Source organism: Fukomys damarensis, unplaced genomic scaffold (assembly GCF_012274545.1).
Source record: "Fukomys damarensis isolate Sample0158 unplaced genomic scaffold, DMR_v1.0_HiC HiC_scaffold_30, whole genome shotgun sequence".
Taxonomy (NCBI): Eukaryota; Metazoa; Chordata; class Mammalia; order Rodentia; family Bathyergidae; genus Fukomys; species Fukomys damarensis.
This window is the reverse complement of record NW_022900942.1, coordinates 51664081-51686605: the sequence shown is the minus strand read 5'-3', so window position 1 is coordinate 51686605 and position 22525 is coordinate 51664081. Positions and strand designations below refer to the sequence as shown.

Sequence of the window (22525 nt, the reverse complement as noted above, 5' to 3'; positions counted from 1 at the left end):
GCTTCCATACTTCCGTGTGTCTCACTCTGTTCACCTCATCCATTGAATTTTCCGTTCTCCTCGGTGATATTTTCACACTTCCTTGCACTTCGAAACTGCTCTACGTCTTCTCTCATGCTTGCTTCCCATTGATGACTTTACTTTCCGTTTCACAGAACGAATGGAGATTATCAAAGAGAAGATCCACAAGCTTATCTGCAACTACCATATGCCAGTGTGCGGCTTTTTCTCCAGTACTATGGAAGAACCACCCCAGTTTGTGACTACGATCCAGACTTCCTCTTGTGCTTTCGTTTCCATCGGCTCCTGCCACCTGCTCAAGGTCTTTGTTCTATCCATTCTGCTTCTTCTCCCTTACAACGTCAATTTAATCCTGTTTCTTTCCTAATAACAGATAAACAGAACCATAGATATTTCTGTCTCTCTGTGTCATTCATCTCCCATTTATCTGCTGTCCTTTATGGAAAAAAAAAAAACTCTAGGAAAAGTTGTTCTATATTTATTGTCCTCAATTTCTTCCCTCTCATTACCTCATAGATCAAATCTAATTAGGTTTTGTCTGCTACTTCTTCACCAGAAATGTTCTAATTAAAGTTACAGGGACTTTCATCTTGTTGAATGTAACATTTCTCAGCTTCCTTTTACTGTCTTCTTTGCAGAGAACTGGCCCAGCTATCTTAGAAACATATTCTTTGCCTAGTTTGTTTTTCCTTCTCTACATCCTCTCCTTAATTCCTTAAAACTGTAGCACCCCAGGACTCAGTGGCTAAACCTTTATTCTTTCCCCCTGCACTCTTTGTTGATCTCAGTCTGCTGTCTCCTGACTTTAAAAGCCTTGTGCTGATGCCAGGCAAATGTAACGCTCTGTCCCAGACCTCTTCCTTGAACTACAGGTTCCAACTGCTTAATAAAATCGTAATTTAAGTGCGTACACATTGCAAAATTAATCTTCCAGTGTGAAGCTCCTGATCTTGTCCATTACAAATACTCACTCGAGAGTCTTTTCCCCTTCAAATAATAGCAACTCTCTTCCAATATTTTAGGCCAAAAATCTCTTGCAGATTCTTGGCTCCTTCTTTTGTCTTATACCCTAAATCAGATGCATCAATAAATCCCCTTCAATGCTCTTTTAAAACATGCTGCCTCCATCAGTACCATCCTCATGCAAACTGCCATCATCTCTCCCTTGATCCCAAACCCCTGTCGAGGTCTTTATGCTGTCAGTACCATTTGTTTCTGCACACTTTCAACCTGGCAGCCATGTAATCTCTTCCAACAAATAGGCTGCATCAAAATGTTTCTTTTCTTATGCTCTTCTGAAATTATTCCACAATAATTTTTTTAAATGGTTAATGCTCCAGAAGTTTCTCACCTCACTTAGATCAAATCCTGAGAATTTCCAGTGGTGCACAGGGCCTTTCACAATTAAGAACTTTGAGTCATTTCTGGTCTGTTCCAGCCACCTTTAAAATCTCTGCCCTTCTCAATATCCCGTATGCAGCCTCCCCGGAGTTTAAATGTCCCCCTTGGCTACTTCTCACTCCGTACTTTTTCTTTTCACTTTCTACTTTTCAAACACTACCACTGCCACATAAAATAAACTACCTCTTACTCTCTTGGTTCTTCTTTTTTTTTTCTTACTTTTCCGTTTTTGTCTTTGCAAAATATTATTGAGATAAAATGTACATCTTCCTTTTTTATATTCGGTTTATTTGTTTAGTTCACTCGATAGTAATCCTCATTAGCATATCAAGGATTAGCTTGATTTTCTTAATTAACAAAGCCCTGGAGATAGAGTCAGAGAAGGACACCCTGGGGGTGGGCAGGTGAAAGGGAAAAGGGTGTAAAGGGGAATGGCTAGTGAGCCCTGAATGAGAAAAAGACAGAAAAGATGCTTAAAATATTCTCACAGAAGTAAGTATTCATGCCACTTGCCACTTAAACAGCTAAATAAAAAATGTTCCATTCCCTAAATTCCAGTCTTACAGGATGGATTACATAAATATTAGATAATAATAAAAGGAGTTGTGTCTAGTACACCCTTTATTTTCAAGTTAGAGACAGCACATGCTTGACTAAAACTTCCACAAATACCCCAAGGTCAAAGGACTCCAGCCTGAAGCCATCATCTTTGCAAAGCAAACCTATTTTGCTTTTCTTCTCATTATAGTTCATGGTTTCGTCACGTTCCTACTTGCTCAGGGAGAAGCCAAGTCATCCCGGACACACTCTGCCTCCCCTTCACAGATCAGTCTCTAGTTTCATGCCATCTTCCAGGTCTACACATGTTGCTGCAAATGGCAATATGCCTTCCTTTTTAATGGCCAAATAATGTTCTATTATATACATATCTTACACACACAAGCAGTACATCCACTCAGTGGTTAATTACATTTTTAAGGTCCTGGCTAATCTGAATAATGCCACAGTGAACAAGAGAGTGTAGATTTCTCCACGTGGTGTTCATTTCATTTCCTCTAGTAATGGGCTTGCTGGGTTGTGTGGTAGCACTATTATTATGTTTGAGGATCATAATACTGTTTTTCTGGAATGGCTGTACCAATTTATATTCCTTGCAAGAGTTCTGAGAAGAGAAGGCTACTGGAAGGCAGATGCTTTGCCCTTCTTCTTCCCCTAGTAATTTATCAGCTGAAGATCAAAATTCACATAATAGAAGGGCAAGAAAATGTAAAATATTTAAGATAAATTCCTAGAAAGCACATTTTTCTTTTGTGATTTTGAAGCTATACATATATTCTTCCATTATATTATGGACAGCGAAAGACTGTTCAAAAGCAATGTTCAGGAGTTAATCATTGCTGAGACTTCCACTTAGATCCTGGCTCTATGGAAAACTAGCAGACTGACCTTAAGTCAGTCGATGTCTGTAGCCTCTGTTTTTCTTTATGGTTCCCAGGAATAATAAAACTTACACTTGGAAGTCTGTTGTGAATATTTTAAAAGAGGAAACATTTGTGAAATCTTTCTGTAAGGTTTGCATATAGAAGATACCTGATACATTTCTTCACCAAACACTGCGTTCCTTCTGCATGGCCAGAACTGTTCCAGACACAAAGATCCTTGCTCTCGTGGGAGTAGACTTCAGTAAAGGAGCAACAACAATAATCAAGGGATATGATAAAGAGTGAAGTATATGATGAACGGCAACATGATCATTTCACATGGAATATTCACGTAGGACAAGTAGTTACAGACATGAATGCCGTTAGGGGCTGGGAAAGCAATCAAAATGAGTTTCAGGTTGGTTCAAAAGAATAGGAGGCCTTTTTTATTGTTCTATGTTTGAAAAAGCAACAGTATAGAGAATCTATCTTTTTTCCCCATCTTAAATCTCCTTCCAAAGACCATGACACAAAAATCAGGGTGAAGGGATGAGTGACAGCCTTTCTGTGTGTGAATGATCACTAAGGGAAAAGCCTTTGTAGATAATAAATATAGCAAATTAAAAAAGCATGTTTCTCCACTGTAAGAACGCAGACTCCTGGCCATTATAACTTCTATACTTTATTATAAGTCATATTGACCTGGGCAGTGCTCTATTGGTTCAGAAAAATTATATTTTCCCCTACATTATCTGACATTATTGGTAACTCTTTCTTAGTGACAGTGCCCTGATTTTATTCAGCTGATGGCACTAAGCTGGAAAAATGATGTTTCTCAGTCTCCTTTGCAAACAGAAATGACCATGTTGCTAAGTTCTCCCAAGCTTACGCAGCTTCTGGACTAGCTAAGAAGGAAGGGACTCCCTTCCCCTCTGTTTCTGCTTTAGAGGTGATGGCTAAACACCTTATGACTATGAAGCAGTTTGTGAAGAAGATGGCTGCACAGAAATGGAGAAGACTCTTAGGAGGCTGACAACATTAAGAAGCTTCTGTGGGACCCAAGCTTCAACTTGTTTTACCTTAGAGAAAAATGAACTTTCTTGTTTAAGTCACTGTTGTTTCTCTTACCAGAACCTGATTCAAGTCTGGACCAATTCACTGAGTTAGGATAAAAGCGGGGGGCAAGGGAGGATGCCTTTTTCATGGCCTATAATATAGACCAGCGGAATTCCAACTCTGTGAATTAGAGTCTGTAATCATCATCTGTCATAGAGCAAAAACATAAAGTCATCTGTCACTGGCTGAAACTGCCACAACTTCTGTTTGTTTAAATCAACCCTTCCACTCTCTGAAGTCTATTGGGTAAGCGCAGAAATGCATTTTGGATAGTGATAGAACTTAACAGGAAGAAATTTTTTCATTTACTTTTAAATAACTGAGGACATGCATGAAGCTTATAGAATGCAACCAAGAATTAACTAACTAAGCAAACGTATGCATTCCAGCATATGATTGGTTGGAATGGAGAACAGTAGTGCCAACAAATTGATCGATTTTAAAATTGATTTTAATAATACAGTGAAATATTAATGCCCTGGATATAGACAATTAAAACACAAAATCCTGGGCTCGGGTCACGGTTCAGTGGTAGGCATGTGCGCAGCATATGGAAGGACCTTGTATTCTGTCTCCAGCACAGTAAAAATACAAGCAAGCCAGGTGTGGTGCCGCTCGCACTCTGGTGTGGTGAATCCCAGCACTCTGGGAGGCTGAGGCAGCAGGACGGCGAGTTCAAGCCCAGCCCTCGAAATTTAGTGATTTAGCAAGACTCTGTCTCAAAATAAAAAGTAAAAGGCCAGGGATTTACCTCAGTGGTTCTGCTGCCTGCCTCACAAGTGCAAGGTCCTGAGTTCAATCCCCGTACCAAAAAAACAAAACAAAAATAAAATAAAAAGTAAATAAAAAGGGGTGGGTATGTAGTTCAGTGCAAAGGCCCTGAGTTCCATCCCCAGTACCACAAAAATAAAAACCTCATGAGGTACAAGGCAGACTACAATAATGAATATAATGCGACATCATCCCCACATTAGAGAACAGCATAGTGTGGATAACAAAACCAACAAACAAATCCTTTTGGCAGTGAAGGATTAAAGTAAATGAGATTCAGTGACCTGACAGATCCAGTGTACCACAGCAGGTACTGGAACCCACAACTTCTCACTCCCAGATTTGTGGCTTCCTAGCAAGTGAGGCTTCTGGCTCTGAAGAGGGCAAAAGAGAGCACAAGTCACCCATCGTTATACTATTTTTTAAGTTTCTGTGAATATTCCCTTTTGCTTTGAGGCTGATCAGAACAACACTGAAATACCTTCAGGGCCTATAATTTTTTAACTCTTTAACCAAAAGAAAATGAGATTTCATGGCAGATTAATGTCACTGAATCATGACGTGGATAAAATAATTGTATTGATTCATCTTTGTTCTTTTCTTGTGTCAGACTAGTTACAGATATAGAAGAGAAAACATAAAGGTTTTACAGTTTCAAAGCACAAAGGCTAATTCACTTATGTGAACAAATTTAAAGGCAGGCAGTCCCGAGCAGGTTAGAGGTCCCATAAAGTTACCAGGGACCCAGATTCTGCCTATCTTTCTGCTCCGCCATTCTTAGCATATGGCTTCCAATCTGAAGGTCACAAAATGGCTGCCTGAGCACCAGGCATTGCATTGAGGTTTTAGATATCATGAAATGTAATCGGCAGACGTATAAAAATATAGATCTAGCTGAATCAGTTCCCCTACTGGCATCTATCCAGAAGTTTCATGTACAGCATTTACTTCTTCTTGCCAAAATTTAGAACATGGTCATGCTTAGTTCACAGGGTTGGGAAATAATGGTCTCTTAAACACGTAGGCACTCGTAATAAAACTTCAATTCCAACTCTAGGAATGAATGGGGTGAAGAGATGGTAGACAACCAGCAATCTGTCATAATTCCCATTAAATACTGAGGGACGTGTGTTTATCAGTAGCAAGAGTCCTCAATGCATGACATTGGTTATATTTAATATTAAATATTACTATTTAATTAATATTTAGCATTAATAATCAATACCATATATCCTTAATGATTGTCATTTACATTTAACATATGTATTACACAGTGTATTTAATCATTAATAGTAATGCTAATTAAAATTGTAAATGCCTGAAAACTTGTCCTGTTTTTGATTTCCTGCATAATTTTTCAGTCTGAAATAAAAAGAAATAATCCTGACAGAATCTGCTCACCTAATACAAAAGACTGGTTCTGACGACTCCTTGGCCCCGCTGATGATATTTGAAGTCAGCTATAACCACAAAAATAGAACTTTTTAAATATGCGTGGTGATAAACTGGCTCAATAGGCAAAGATTACCTTAAGGCACCTGTTCGCCTAAAACGATCTCAGGATATTTGCTGTGGGAATATCAGAGATATTTAGTTGGTTCTGAAACAGCTGATAAATTTATTATATAGGCCTGATCAAAACTCACGTGATTTTGATAAACTGACTTTTCTCAACTATAAGTTAACAAAACAAATTTACTAAGCGCAGTGAAAATGGCATTTATTTAACACACTCATGACAGAGCCGTCGTTCCTAAGTCTCGCTGCAGGGCCTCTTGTGGGACACGTGTGCCTGTCCCGCTTGTGGCTGACCCCTTCTACCGCCAGTGACCAAGTCGCCCACCGGGAACGGGTCCAATGTGGTCCCGTACTGTGTCACAGAACACCTCCCTGTATACACTGGGGAGCACTGTTTCTGCTTCCACAGAAAGCCAGTTACCAGGTCCAGAGGATTCGGATTCAGAGGAGCTGGCGGGGGAGGCCCAGAGCTGCACCCCAGAGCCAGTGCAGAGGCCAAGGGCCTCACGAGGACAGGCCTTCCCAGGAGTGAGGGACAGTAGAAACAGCTGGGGTGGCGAACACAGCTCAGCGCTTTCGCCCTCGAAGCTTCCTATTCCATAGGACCCGGGAGTTGGAGTTTCTAACACGTTCCCAGCTGATGCTGCTGGGCCGGTAATCTCATTTTGGGAATCCGTGATTTGGAATCGGGGATAGGGGCTGAGGATGTAGCTAGTGGTAGAGCACAGGCCTTTAATTCAATCGTAGGAACAGCAAAAATAAATATTTTTACTCTGGATCTCCAGGATGAGAGATACAGTTCTGGGCGGTAGCATGTGTCTATAATTCAATTTCAGCACTCACTTGGGAGGCTGAGGCAGGAGGATTGCATATTGGAGCCTCCTCTAGACAATTGAGTGGTTTAGTGACACTGTCTTAAAATGAAAAACAAAAAATGTTGTATGTAACTCAGTGCAAAGGCCTTGAGCTCGAACCCCAGTACTCCCACATACACACACATAAAACTTCCGCAGTTGTGGGTATTCACTGCTGCACACTGACAAATGAAACAAATGTTAAAATCTTATGTATTCTCAGAGAAAAATACAGACCAGAGAAGGCCATACTTGCTTTTAGTTTAGTTTTGTTTTGTTTTGTTTTCACCCCTCTCTGAAATAAGGGAATAAATGACTTACTCTGTAGATGGGCTTATCGAAGGATATTTTATTCCTGTCCATCAAACCCTTGCTTTAAGAAGTGGAGATTATCTGCACAGAATGCCTATTATAAATGTACTTCACACACTTGAAAATGATTATGTCTTTGGTAGTAAGGATTGGGGTAATATATAAATTCTTTTTATCTATTATCTCAACATTTCAAGGCTTGAAAAATATTCTTTTCAAATAGGACAGGATTTTTATAACTAAAAGGATAGAATGTGCTAACAAAACATCCTCCACTGTAAAGCAGCTATTTTGAGCATTTTCCAAATAACATAGCGTCTGACATTTTCTACAAGTAAACACGTGCATAGTGATCAAGTTTTAAGAGGTGCTTTGAATAAAATCAGAAATAGTTATAAATTCAGTAAGATTAGAAAGTGCTTCATGAAGCTCACTTATAAAAATCACATAAATTTTCATCTCATTTGGTGCTCCCATGAAATTTTTTTCACATGAAATATTTGAATAAGAAAATAAGAAAAATAAGATTGTTTATTTCTCTAACTATAGATTTCAGTATAGAAAACAAATTCATCACCATTAACATACTAATTGCCAAATAACTCACAATCAATTTATATGAAATGTATATTTTATTAACAAATGAAATTTATAAACAGTCTGATGGAATTTTATAAATTTCATCAATCATACAATTGACATGTAATTGTGAGTCCAAACAGAAAATGACTTTGAACTGCCTAAGGAATTAATCCGCAGTTATAGTTCGTGAGATAAATTTTAATAATACTATAAAATATTTTAAATAGCCAAACTGCTTAATACAAATTTATTTCCCACTAATTTTTCTATTACTTCAGAACATCACCTTTGCTGGCAAAGAAATCTACCTGAGGACATTACATATGCTTTATACTCAGATATGGATTTTCTTTTCCATATTTAAGCAAATCAAAGAGAAATAGGAAGACAAATGCATATAACTTTTTGTTCAGCTAGTACTTTAAATTACTCATAGAACATTATACCTACATTCAGAAATATAACTTATGATACTGTATTTCCAAATTTGTAATATTTGTATTTTAAATTTCAAAAGTCATATCACTGTCAAAGGGACGTGTATACCAAACAATACAAATCACATCACCCTTCCCCATTACCTTACAATGGCCATAAAATTCGTACATTATGGACATCTTATAAAACCAAATCAGGCTTTTTAAAACTACATTTTTGTTTAGCTTCAATATCCAATTTCATATCAAGACTCATTTTCCTTAGAAACTGTGAGAATAAGGCTAGTCAAAAAAATGTACAAGAAAAAAAAATACTTGGTTTTTTAAATAGATAGCTAGTTAATAGGTTAAACAAAACAATTTAGTTTAGGTGGGAAATTTCCACATAATATATATTGTTATTCTGAATGGCTTTAAAGAGTTTGCCACAAATAACTAATAAAAGATTACTTAAATGCAGTTTCTTTCTAACTTAATAAAATATAATACTCATTAAAATAATTTTCTTACTCTCATGTTTGTTCACTTATCCAACTTCAACGAATGCTTGGTCACTGTGCCTGTAATAGGTTTTAATTTTTAAATTTATTCATATACATGCTAGACACTATTTCTGATTTTCCATTTTAAAAGAGTAATTACTAATGTAGATAGAGTATTAAATTCTAACATAGGCGTGAACTAAATTTTTGTCACATATAAAGTGTCAAGCCTTGTGTGTCAGAATTGCAGCTGATGCCTTCAGGGCTGACTGTACAAATGCTTGAGGTACAAGGTGAAAGGCACTGAGAGGGTGGGTCTGGGTTCACACTAGAGGCTAAATGGGTTTGCCGATGTATTTATATTTTTAAAGACTTACTAGTAAATCCTGTTGGACATATGAAATATTTGTACGGGAGGGTTGAGACAGGGTCTCATATGCAGTTCTGGCTGACCTTGAGCTTACTATGTAGCCCAGGCTGGCCTCAAACTCATGGCAATCATCCTGACTCAGCCTCCTGAGTGCCAGGATTAAAGGGCTGTGGCATCACACCTGGCTGAAACGTTTTTGTTTTTGTTTTTGTTTTTGTTTCTGTACTGGGGATCAAACTCAGACCTTTGTGCTCCGTAGGCAGGCAGCAGAACTACTAAGCCAAATCCTCGGCCCTGAAACATATTTTTGAGCCTAAGTCCACTCATGAGTATGAGAGTTGAAATTCTTTCATATAATCTTTGGCAAATCTCTGCAGTCCAAACTGCTGGTCTGTCTTTCCAACAGTCCCTGGAGCTGTAGGCACCAGCTAACACAATTACTTGGGCAGCAATCCAAGGACTAACCTCGGAAGGATCCTGGAAGAAGAAAGTATTTGGAGCACCTACTTGGAGGAGTAAAAGGTATAGTGAGAAATGAACTCATTTCCCAAACAAGGCTGCACTTAAGCATTCATAAACACCCTTCAGGCAGAGAGACAGCAATTCTCTGAAGCAAAAGAAAATAAGCCCAAGATCATAATTTCCCCAAAAACTTTAAAGAAAAATTTTAATTTGCACATCTAAAATGAAAATTCACTCAGAACAGCTTCCACAGTACCCAACTCTCCACACAGTCTTCATAGCACACAAGGTAGCATGAGTTTTCAAATACATAGAAGGTGCAAGAGCTCACATGGTTTAGTCCCGAAGGGGCCGAGCAGGACACACGAGCCTATACAACACAATGGCAGTGCAACTTTTACTTTAGAAAATACGGAAATTCTGAGACATGGAGAACCTGGGCAAGTCTCATAGTTACAATAATAAACACAGTTCCTGCAACGTGCAGAGTCGCATTAGCAGACGCTGCTATCCTTTTGCATTAAATAGCCTCCTACACATGCATTTGTAGATGTTACTGTCCTAGAAAGCACACTTATTTCTTTATACATGTCTTTGCTAACGTCCTAAATTTAGGCTCCAGGTGATCTAGAAACTCCAGGCCTTCTTCTTCCTGCCGATCGCTGCAGCAGCCCACTGAGCCGGCCACAGACCCTTTGCCTTCATAGTTATATGAACGAACGTAGTCTTCCGAATGTTTGTGCTCCTCATCTTGTCCACACAGATACACCTTCTGTATTGAGAGAGAGCACATTTTATTATTATTTTTTTAAAACACCTAAACAGATTAGCATAAAAATGATGTCTTGGATTTACCTTTTACTGTTTAATTTTTAATCAGAGTGTGTCCTCTAATGGATTCCTATATATAAAAAATGCACATGATTGGTCTGTATTATATTCATTCTTAAAATATAGCAAATAAATCAATGCCCCTAGTGAACACATTTATGAAAGTCAAGGCTATACATACACCACGTAATTCATTTACGAGCTCTCATTTGCACACAGGATGTGTATAGTTGAAATTTACCTCCATCAATTCTTCAAATATGTGCAGAATCATGGGAAATATAGGCTATAATGCTTGTTTATATACTACTATATACCTATAATAATGAAATATGTTAAATTGGCTAATATCAACCTACACTGGCTAACCTGAGCCAAAAAGCAAAACAAAAGCAAGAAAACACCAAAAGCAAAATGAGTAAATAAAACCCCAAATAAAAGTTTAATCTGTTAACTCGAGTAGTCAAGTCTTCATAACCACATAAAGCACTCAAGCACACTGGCAAGTGGTATGATTTATGATCTGTTCATTGCAACAAATATTTCATTGGAGATGATTTCTTTGTTAATTTTTAGGGAAGACGCTATCAATTTTTTCACCTCCCCAGACACATCCACGTATGCTACCCCTAGATAAAGTATGATAAACCATATTTTAAAGTCTGATGTTAAAAAGGTAACTAATTTTACTGTTTGACTTTGGAGTTGGTATCCACATCTATCACCACTCAGGATGGAGAGGATTGTGTGTTCCAGGTGCATGGGCAGTAGAATTTTGGGAAATGCTGACTGATAATGCTCCAATTCCGTGTGACCGAACTGAAAGACACTGGCACTTACTTCTCCAAGCCGAGGTTGGGTGAAGCTTTGCCACTCGGTGTAGGTATATCTGCCAGGGTCTGTCCCTCCCTTTGCGGACTCCAAGGTTTGATGGCCACCTCCTTTGCTGGAATCCAAAGTGTAGCCTCCTTTGGTCATTTCAAAACTTTGCTGTGTTTTAATTCCCTGGCCACCAAGAGTACCAACAGACATGCTTGTGTCACAGATGTTGGATGTCTGCATAGGAAGTCTAATATTTGCTTCCTATAAATAAAATTAAAGATAAAATGAATGCATCAGAATGAAGCTAACAATTCACTTTCTTCCCCACCAGAGGCAAATCACTTAGCTGCTGTGCTTCAACTCCCTGCATGTAAAATCAGGATAATACAGGAGACATACCATAAATGTTATGGGTTAAACTGTATCCCCTAAAAATTTATGCATTGACATCTCAACCCCAGTACCTTACGATGTGACCTTATTTAGAAACAAGGTCATCGTAGATACAGTTACTTAACTTAAGATGAAGTTATACTACATAAGGTGCCTGACCTAGTAGGACCAGTGTCCTTCCTCAGGGAAAGGAGAGATTTGAACACAGACACACAGGGAGAAGGTCATATGAAGATTCGACTTATGCTACTGTAAACTCAGGTGACAAGGTAGGAGAAAAACTTGGGACAAGTTCTTCCCTGGTGCCTCCAATTGGGAGACAGCCCTGCCAACACCTTTATCTCTGTGTTCTACTTTCAAAAACATGAGACAGTAAGTCTCCATTGTTTAACTTATTCAGTTTGGGACAGCAGTACCTTGAAACTAATGCAGGGAGATTGTGAGTTTTAAATAAATTCAAACATGCAACTTGGAATTCTGCTTGGCATAGTATGTGCTCAATAAATATCATAAGTTATTATTACCATTATTATATATTAATCAAACTAACATTATTTGGTTACGATACAATTCAAAGGGAATTGAAATCCAATTTACCGTTACTTCTTCTCCAGGTCCTTCAGTATTTGATACAATTAAATTTTGCTGGGCTACATCCTCTGGAAAACATTTCTTTACTGTTGTCTTGGTAGTAACACAAAAACATGTAAATATCATACCTAAAAAATAAAAAATTGAAGTAAATTTCTTCTCTTTTTGGTACATAATGAATAATTTGATAAATTTTTTAAAGATTCTCTATGACTTTTAAAAATTCATTTTATAAACTGAGATCATATCTGGTCATAAAACTTAAAACAGAATTTTTTTTCCCCCCTGGGTACCGGGGATTGAACTCAGGTCCTTGTGCTTGCAAGGCAGGCCACCGAACCACTGAGCTAAATCCCCGGCCCAAAACAGAATATTTTAAAAATACATTAGCTATTTAATCATTTCTGCCTTCCATTAATAATAATCCCCTTCCCAGGTTCAAAATTAACTTTTATCTATCCCTTACTTCCTTTACATAGAAATAGTAACTTCATTTGACTGAATCCTAAGAAAGTATTATTGATGTTTAAAATTATACATACTATATTTAAAAGGCTGAGAACAAGGCCAAGAACTTTAGACATAAATATAACTAGAAAGGCAACTAAACAACTTTCTAATTTTGAGAGCATTCAACTAATACACTGCTAACAGGAATATTCAGTTCAATTTGAACTTAAAACCAAAATGAATTAAGATACAGTTAAGACTAAGGAACAAGTCATAAATGTAATGGTTCTTTGTAGCTGAGAGATAGCTAAGTGTAAGGAATGTTTTTACTGCTTTTGCATCTCCAAAAAGCAGTTTTAAGAGTACAAAAATCATAAAGTCCTTTCCTTGCATTACCTTCTGCAATGGCTCATATTACGACCATTTGAACTCATTGGAGTTTTCTTACAGTGAAAACTGAATCCCTTTATTAACAATATGGAATACAAATGTCTAAACACATTTTATTTTTCCTTGTTGTTTTTGTTTGTTTTGGTTTGTTTGGTGGTGGAACCACTGAGCTAAATTCCTAGCCCTCTAACTACATTTTGCAGTACCCTGTTTTCACTAATGTTCTTTGTACGTATCTGTCCCCTAAGTAAACTTGGCTGCTTGAAAGGCCATACTATTTAATACGGGAAGGACTCAATAATTTTATCCAACATCTTCATTTTACACGTGAAAAAGTATGCTCAAGGAAGGAGAAATGATTTTTCCAATGTTTCACAGCTAATTATTAAAGAACTAAGGCTACTACCCCCTGCAACTTAATTTAAACATTTGAATGTGCCGTTACGAATATTTCTTCTATGACTCAAGACCCCAATTTATGAAGTAGGTATAAGACCTTTAAAAGGACACTTGTGCCAGAGGCTATACGTGTCATTAATATGAAGAACTGCCATATATTTTGTGCTCAACTGCCCATCATTCGGCAAGCATCCTTCCAAATGATGTGCTAATGTGTGAAAGGCTTGGACCCCATCTCTGTCAGGAGGGGACAGAACCTGTAGGAGGTGGAGCCCGTGGAAGAAGGTCCAGTCTCTGGGGATGCACTCTTCAAGGGGACACTGAGAACCCTTTCCCTTTTTGTCTTTTGTTTCTCAGTTTCCATGAAGCTAGTAGCTCTGAACTACCACATGCTTCCAGCCACAGACTGAGATCAACAGAGCCAATCAACACGATAAACTAAAGGTTTTATGATAAACGAAAGTAAGGTCAAAGCCAATCAACCATGGACAGAAACTTCTGAAACTATGAGCCAAACTAAACCTTTCCTCTTATAGATTGTTACGGAAGACATTTTGTTATGGTAACAGAAATCTGACTAAAGTAAAAATCAGTAAAACTTTAGTTAAGACATTGCAGATAATGATACTTACATAGTAACAATGCAGAACCCAAAATCATGGCAAGAATAGCCCACTTTCCAAGAATTACGTTTGAACTTGATACTTTAACATCTCTGTCGTCTTTCAAACTCATTCTACATTCAGATGGAGTTGTGCAGTCACATACTTTCACTGATAATACATGTTTTGCAGAAATACCGTGTCTGTCTTGTATTTGGATAGGCACAGAATAGTAGTTATTTTCCAGATGTCCTCTTCCACGAAGAATGGCACTTGTGCCTTGAAAAACAAAAGGCAGAGAGAATGTACAGTGACATGACTTTTCAGTAGCAACAGTATTTCTACTTGGTATTATCGGAAGGGAGTAATTGGAAATAAAAACATTAAGGGATCACTTTTCTTTCTTAAAAATTACTTTGATTTCTCATAGGACCAGAAAAAGTTAATATTATCTTATGCTCATATTAGGCTAATCGACATTTAACATGCTATATGGATAATTGTGTAAAATGGATCTATGTGTTCATAAAAGATAATTGAACATGAGTCTCTAAGTATAATATATATAGTGTATGTGTAATTTATATGTACAGAATTCATATATATAACATATATTTTTTTCTTAGGGTCCATAAAATAATTTCCTAAAATGAATGTGTATTTTTACAATAAACTAAACTAAGGTCAAAGACCATCAAACATCTTGAGCCACTGTTGATTAAAAGGTTTAGCATAATTTCTTACCATTCTTCTGATGTATAGTCCAAAGTTTGCTGGCAGAATTATCCAGAAAGAATTGAAAAGGCGGACCATTTTCAGGTCCATCTAGATCTACAGGTTCCAGAATTGCATAGTCTTGATTTTGCTGGCAAATGGTCACATCTTTATCAATTTGCGGTGCGTGATCATTATAATCTTCCAAAAAAACTACTAATGTTCCTGTGCAGGATCGGCCAACTAAGATAAATAAAACAATAAAAAAAATTATTTCTCTATTGGATATGTATTTGTTTCCAACACATATATATAATACACAACTGATATCTGCTTTCAAATAGCTTCCTACACCTCAGACATAGTTATAAAATAATGACCTGCCATTCTTTCCGGAAGACTCATGACTGGATCAGACATCTTTACAGGTGCTTTTTAACACTAAATCATGTAAGATTATGAGGAATGTAAATACAGAATAACCTTTGTACAACTGATTTCTTACATTCTTTATAAAAACATATATTTGTCCAAGGATTTAGTTCAGTGGCTCTGCGCCTGCCTTGCAAATGCAAGGTGCTGAGTTCAATCCCCAGTAGAAGAAGAAAAAGAAGAGGAAGAAGAGGAAGAGGAGGAAGAGGAGGAAGAGCATATATTCATCCTTAGTATAAAAGTACTTCATATTCATATTTGGTTATTAATTATCTTCTCAGCTTCTTTTTTTCCTCATATATCTTTTGCTCAAAATTCATAAAACTTGGGTCGGGGATTTAACTCAGTGGTTCTCCCACCTGCCTCACAAGTGCAAGGTCCCAGGTTTGATCCCCGATACCAAAAAACAAACAAAACAAACAAAATTTATAAAAATTTTCATCAAACCATCTAGGGACTTTCCTTCCTGTCTGTGTTGGTACATTCTGTTACCACTGCCAAGAATACTTTTGTTTTTGCCTGATAACACCTGCTTTATTTTAATTTTATTTTATTCCTAGGGCTTCGCACATGCCAAGCACGTATTCTACAACTGAGCTACTTCCACAGAACAACCCTATCATCCTCATGAAACTGTGACTTCTGCAGAGAACGGGAGTCCCATTCTCCTTTGTTTTCTCAGAATCATTTGCTCCTACTTTAGCTGCATACTGAACGTGTAAAAAGGTAAGACATACAGGGGTGCCTAGGTTCAAGAACTTAATTCATTCCACGATTCCGGAAAAGATGGCCACGTTTGTTTTTATACAGGAAAGACGGCCACTGTCTTGTTTCTCACCATGCAGAGTTCACAAACAAAAAAAAAATTTTGCTGAATGCTTGTTTGGGAATCAAATTGCAAACAAAAGCATTTATGAACCAACATACCACTGAATTCACCTGAGGAGCCTAATGTTTCTTGACTAATTGAAAATTAATGCTACTCAGTTGAACATAATGCAGTTACTCTTTTTATGCTGTAAAAAGATGTAAATGAATAAGTCATAAAAATGAGTTTGTACCCTGACCCTAATTCAATTAATATGGTTATTGTTAACAGGAACTGTCTTACTCATATGTTGATTACCACTACTATTTGCCTAATGCTGAACACATAAATCTCAAGCAATACTTTAAATTAAAGTATAGCCTATAATTTGTACTTTAGAAATAATGAAGTTAAGAAACATCTTTAAATTCTACCATTTGTGAAAGGATAATAAACTTCCATGAATGGTATGATTTCAAAATTGAAACAAACAAAAGTATTGTAATTTCTCATTTTCTTACATTCATACTAGCCTAAAATTTTGAAATAAGTATGCTGAACTTATCATAAATACTACAATCTTATGCAAATATAATCTCTTTCTTTCCTTAGTTTGGGATGCAGGTGGTGAAACCACTGAGCTAAATATTACCCAGCCCTTTCTTTTCTTAGTTTGAAAGAACCCCTAAATCATAGTATGTAATATAGTTTAGAGATTTTTCTCTGTTAAATAATATTAATTTATGCAAGTGGTTTTTAAACTACTTATATAAAATTTACCTATATAAAATACTGTGTATATATATATATATAGTATATTTATATAGAATATAAATATAAGCAGGCTTCAAAATATCCAGTGAAGAGACATATTGAAAGAATAGTTCAAGAGACACATTAAAAGAAACCTATAAGGACAAAAACCTTCAATATTTTCAGACTTACAGAAAAATGTAAATAAACCTGAATACAAGTAAAAACTTCAAAATCAGCAAACCAACAGAGAAATGAATGATATAGAAAGAAGCCTTTCAATTTGGTTATTTTTGCTTGTTGTTTTGTTTTGTTCTAGATAGGGCCTCACTAAGTTGCCCAGGCTGGGCTCAAACTCGTGACCCTCTGTCTTTAGCTTCCTAGGTAGATCACAGGCATGAGCCACCACATCTAGTAAGAAGCCTTTCTTAAAATAAAAAAATGTTGTTACAAACACTACATATGAGCTGACGTGTGTTCTGTAATTTTAACTTTTAAATGTAAGCAGATGATCTTTCTCGATGGAAAAAGTAGAAAGAAATCACACTTTAAACATCTAAATAATATATGACAAATGTAGGAAAGCAAAGATTCACTTCATCTTGTATTCAACTAACATTTCCCACATAAAAATATTTTCTATCATAACTTCTGTTCTAAGCTGGCTGATTAAAACAGAATGAAAGATGCTTGAAATTATTACAATAGATATCAGTCAAAGCCAGGCCTGAAAAGAAAGTCTTAGATTTCCAAAACTATAAAGAGCTCAAGGTAACATTTCACCAGAACTGAAATTAATTACTGATAAGGGCTGAACATCATGAAAAAGTAACTAGATATATTTGTCTACTTCAAAAGTTATTTTAAAATGAAGTACAGAAGCAAATGACAAGTATGGATGAGTAGCAAATGTCACAGTCACAGAGCTGGTAGGTTGATAGGGGCTCAATAACTCCAATTTAATGACACTTAAACAAAGGACAATTTTTTAAAATGTTAATTCTCCATTGCTATTTAAATGTTTTCAGAAACCAAAAGCTCACTACATTATGAATCAAGTCTACTGTGTGATTAAAACTTTTAGGTGCTTTCTTTCTTTTTTGGGGGGTGCTGGGGATTGAACATGGGTCCTTGCACTTGCAAGACAGGCAGTGGAACCACTGAGCTAAATCCCTGGCCCAGGTGCTTTCTCCTTAAGCTACAATATGCATCCCTCCTATTAATTTCCAGCAGTGTGTTCGTGTTCATTTTAGATTTTACACACAAAATGTTTACCACTTCCACATTACAGCCCTGCAGTATTTGTTATTTTAAGAAAGTTCCTTTTCTAGAAGCCCAAACTAAGAGACTATTTTGCAATTTCTGAGCTCAGTTTTCTGCATTGACAGCATTTGTTCCAAATACTACCATGATACTCCCTGAATTAGTGAACTTTATAACCTGGAGACAGGACTCTCAATGAGTGCAGGAATGATAACACTCAGTATCTGCATTAAAGAAATATATGCCAAACTCTCTAGAGGCTTCTTAAAGGATTGGTTTAATCAAAAACAAAGGGTGCTTGTACGAAATTGATCTTAAAAGCTGGTTAGAAGAATAGAATACACACTAGAACAGGTAAAGTACCCTTCTAGAGCACTTCAGAGTATGCTAGTCACCCCTCTAGCACATTTTTCCCGGTGCAAGAGTGATTAAAAGGCTTTAAGGATGGGCCAAAGACTAGTAGGAATAATCGCAGAAGTCGTCATTGCCATTCATTTGAACATTTTAAAGAACTCGATTTCAAACAGAAAAGGCTATGATAATCTATGTGGAAGGCATATAAAATAAAATAGTGCAGTAGAGAGGCTTTTGTTTTATGAAAGCAGAAAAAAGTAAGATTATAATATCTGAGAAAACACTATATGGGTATTTTATTCTCAGAATATCAAGAGATAAAATTATTAAAACATGAAATTTTACGGCTTCCTTTCATCTTTGTTAATTTCCATGGAATTTGATACGTTTTTATTCCAATATTTGCCCATTCATTAAGCCAATCAATGATGCTTTAAAGATGGACTATAGCATTGCTGGGTCAACTACTTTGATTTGAACATCCAGTTTACGTACATGCTCTGTCAGAGAAGCCCAACTGTCTCATGGGTGTGTGTGTGTGTGTGTGTGTGTGTGTGTGTGTGTGTGACTGATATGATGGAGGAAAGTGCTGCAACTTCTATTTATATTTTTATATTTATTTTGTGTATGTCTTTTGATACATAAAATATGCTAGCATAGTGGTATGTGTAGCTTAAATAAACATACTAGCAAACACTTTCTAACCTTATGAACATATTAAAATGATTTACTGAGAGGAACATATGTTTAAAAGGGTTTTTTTGTTTTGGTTTTTTTTTTTTTTTTTGGTACCAGGGATGGAACTCGGGTCTTTGTACTTGCAAGGCAGGCCACCAAACCACTGAGCTAAATCCCCGGCCCAGTTTAAAAGGATTTTGCAATCACTACAATATTTGGAAACATTCTTTACAGAATAGATTCTAGATTTAACTTCAGAGATTGCAAACCACAGGAAAAAAAAAGAGTCATCATTTGCTCCTTTGTTTAAGAAATAGAACCAGGAAAAGATGAAAATAAAGTGTTTGTAGATGGGGAGGGGAAGAGGGTGTGAAGGGAGGGCAGGGGTAAGGGGAAAAAATGAAAATCAAGACTTGTCATGTAGAGGTACAAGATCCCAACAATGAATGTAACTGTACTGTATCCCTAAAATGTACCAATAAACTCAATTAAAGCTGAAAAAAAAGAAATAGAACCAGGGCCAGGGATTTAGCTCAGTGGTTCAGTGACCTGCTTCGAAAGCTCAAGGTCCTGAGTTCAATCCCTGGTACCACAATCTAGGACTTAACTCTTTCAGGCAACCTATATCATCAAGGGCAGGGGATTTAGCTCAGCGGTTCGGTGGCCTGCCTCGCAAATGCAAGGACCTGAGTTCGATCCCCGGTACCACACACACACACACACATACACACACACAGAAAGAAATAGAACCAAGACCTGTCATGTAAAGGTACAAGATCCCAATGATGAATGTAACTACTGTGCACCTAAAATGTACCAATAAACTCGATGAGAAAAGAAAAACAAATAGGACAAATGACTTATCCTCCATTAAGAACAGCTTCAAACAAACCTACCTAGAGCTTGAGTGTTAGGTTGAACTCGTTCACCATATTCAATCCATAAAAATCTAAGCCTGTACTCATGAAAAAATTGGAGCTTCTTGAATATGCAACTGTTTCCTCTGCATAAACCAAATCCATCCTACAGACTTAGACTTTGGCCATCTCCTCTCTTGCAGCTTTGCCTACAGATGCACCACCACCCAAATTGGGTGGCTCCAATAAAATAAACAGCCATAATGTTTTGCAATATGCGTTGTGATCCCATTAATGAAAATACTGTTTTCTTAGAAACATATTCTATATTTATATTTTATTTCTAGAAAATGGCACTCACCTGAGTCCACTGCCACTACTGAGACATTGTACTGGTTATTTTTCACAAATTTTGATTCTCTATCTAGTACTTTTACAGTTTTCAAGTTTCCGGTGCTTTCATCAATGTTAAACCAGTTACCTTCATCCTGTACCTTCTTATACCTAATTCAAAGAAATCAAAGGTAAGCAATCAAGTTGAAGAGAAGACATGATCTTAAGAGCTATCGTTTTGAATTATACATTGAACTCTCCTAAATTTAAAATCAACTCAGACTCTATTAAAATTAAGGAGCATTTGAAAAGTCTATCACCTTAAGCCTTCGCCACTGCGTGATTCAGGGTCCAGAGCTTTGTAGCCAAGGAGTTCTTTGCCAGCAGGTAGGCCATCTTTGCTCTGAATCACTTTCACTGGTGGCTGACATTCAGGACCCTCATCACGGTCTTTAATTTTGACAGTGACAGTTGTAGTACACATTGTAGGCAGTGGTGAGTTCGCTGCTTTCGAGAATTGTGCTTCATTAAGTACACCGATTTGCAAAATAATTTGGTGACTGACTTCATAGTTCAGCGGCTGTTCAATAAACATATTTTTATCAATCAATAGATATCACTATACAGAAGGCTTAGGGTTCCAAGATTTAACACAAAGGAAATATCATTTTTACATTTAATTGCTTTGCACAGTGGCAGAGTAGTCACTGATGGGGTTTATCCAAGACATGATTATTGCTAATTGAAAAATTTTTACATTTAAAATGTTGCCAATGCTCCTAACTATACAAAACAAATATTAAGTAACATGAAAAACCAAATAAGCACTAATACAATTGTAATGGGGGATCTAAATACCCACTATCACAAATAGACAGATCATCTAGGCAAAAAATCAACAACAAAATACTAAAACTGAACCAAGCTTTTTTTTTTTCCAGCTTTAATTGAGTTTATTGGTACATTTTAGGGATACAGTACAGTTACATTCATTGTTGGGATCTTGTACCTCCACATGACAAGTCTTGATTCTCATTTTTTCCCCTTACCTCTGCCCTCCATTCACCCCCTCCTCCCCTCCCCATCTACAAGCACTTTATTTTCATCTTTTGAAAGCATGGATTTAATAGACGTCAATAGAGTGTTCCAACCCACAAAATCAGAAAATACATTCTTTTTGGCTGCATATGGGTCATTCTCCAAGATAGACCACATACTAGCTAACAGAACAGGTTTGAATAAATGCAAATGAATCGAAGTTATTCCCTGTATATTATCAGATCATAGTTCAATCGAGCTGGAGATCAATAGCATAAAAAAGCCGTAGGAACTTCACAAACACATGGAAATTGAACAACACTCTCCTGAACAATCAATGGATCACAGAGGAAATTAAAGAAGAAATCAGACAGCTTTTACAAATAAATGAAAATGCCAATACAACATACAGGAATCTATGGGACAAAATAAAAGCAGTTCTATGTGGAAAATTCATAGCACTGAATGCCTACAGTAGGAAAACAGAGCAAGCTCAAATAAACAACCTAATGATGAATCTTAGACTCCTAGAAAAACAAGAGCAAGAAAAACCCAAAGCTCAAACAAGAGAGGAAATTATAAAGATTAGAGCAGAAATCAATGCAATGGAAACTAAGAAAATAACACACAAAAATAAATGAATTGAAGAGTTGGTTTTTTGAAACAATAAATAAAATTGATAAACCCTTAGCTAACCTTATCAAAAAAAGGAAAGAAAAGGCTCAGATCCATGCAATTAGGAATGAAAAAGGTGAAGTCACAACAGATCCAACAGAAATCCAGAGGATAGTCAATACCTACTTTGAGAACCTGTACTCTAATAAAATGGAAAACACAGAAGAAATGGACAGATTTCTAGATACTTATGAATTACCAAAGTTGAACAAAGAAGATAAAAGCATTTTAAACACCCCAATTACAATCAGTGAAATTGAAAAGGTAATTAAAAATTTACCAACAAAGAAAAGCCCAGGTCCTGATGGATTCACTGCTGAATTTTACAAGACATTTAGAGAAGAACTACTGCCATTACTCTTCAAATTTTTCAATGAAATTTAAAGGGAAACAAA

General features: G+C 36.7%; 1 protein-coding gene across 2 annotated transcripts in view; it reads right to left on the bottom strand.

Moving 5' to 3' along the window:
* Positions 1 to 10321: 10321 nt before the first annotated feature.
* The window catches only part of Dsc1 (desmocollin 1), a 32544-nt gene continuing 20340 nt past the window's right edge, over positions 10322 to 22525 (bottom strand). For both annotated transcript variants that reach the window (XM_010643391.1, XM_010643395.1), the window contains exons 10-16: positions 20738 to 20997; positions 20446 to 20588; positions 14970 to 15182; positions 14256 to 14504; positions 12391 to 12512; positions 11419 to 11661; positions 10322 to 10519 (exon numbers count right to left, since the gene is read on the bottom strand). In XM_010643391.1, the coding sequence (XP_010641693.1) occupies positions 10322 to 10519; positions 11419 to 11661; positions 12391 to 12512; positions 14256 to 14504; positions 14970 to 15182; positions 20446 to 20588; positions 20738 to 20997 (1428 nt within the window). The remainder of the gene's footprint in view (positions 10520 to 11418; positions 11662 to 12390; positions 12513 to 14255; positions 14505 to 14969; positions 15183 to 20445; positions 20589 to 20737; positions 20998 to 22525) is intronic.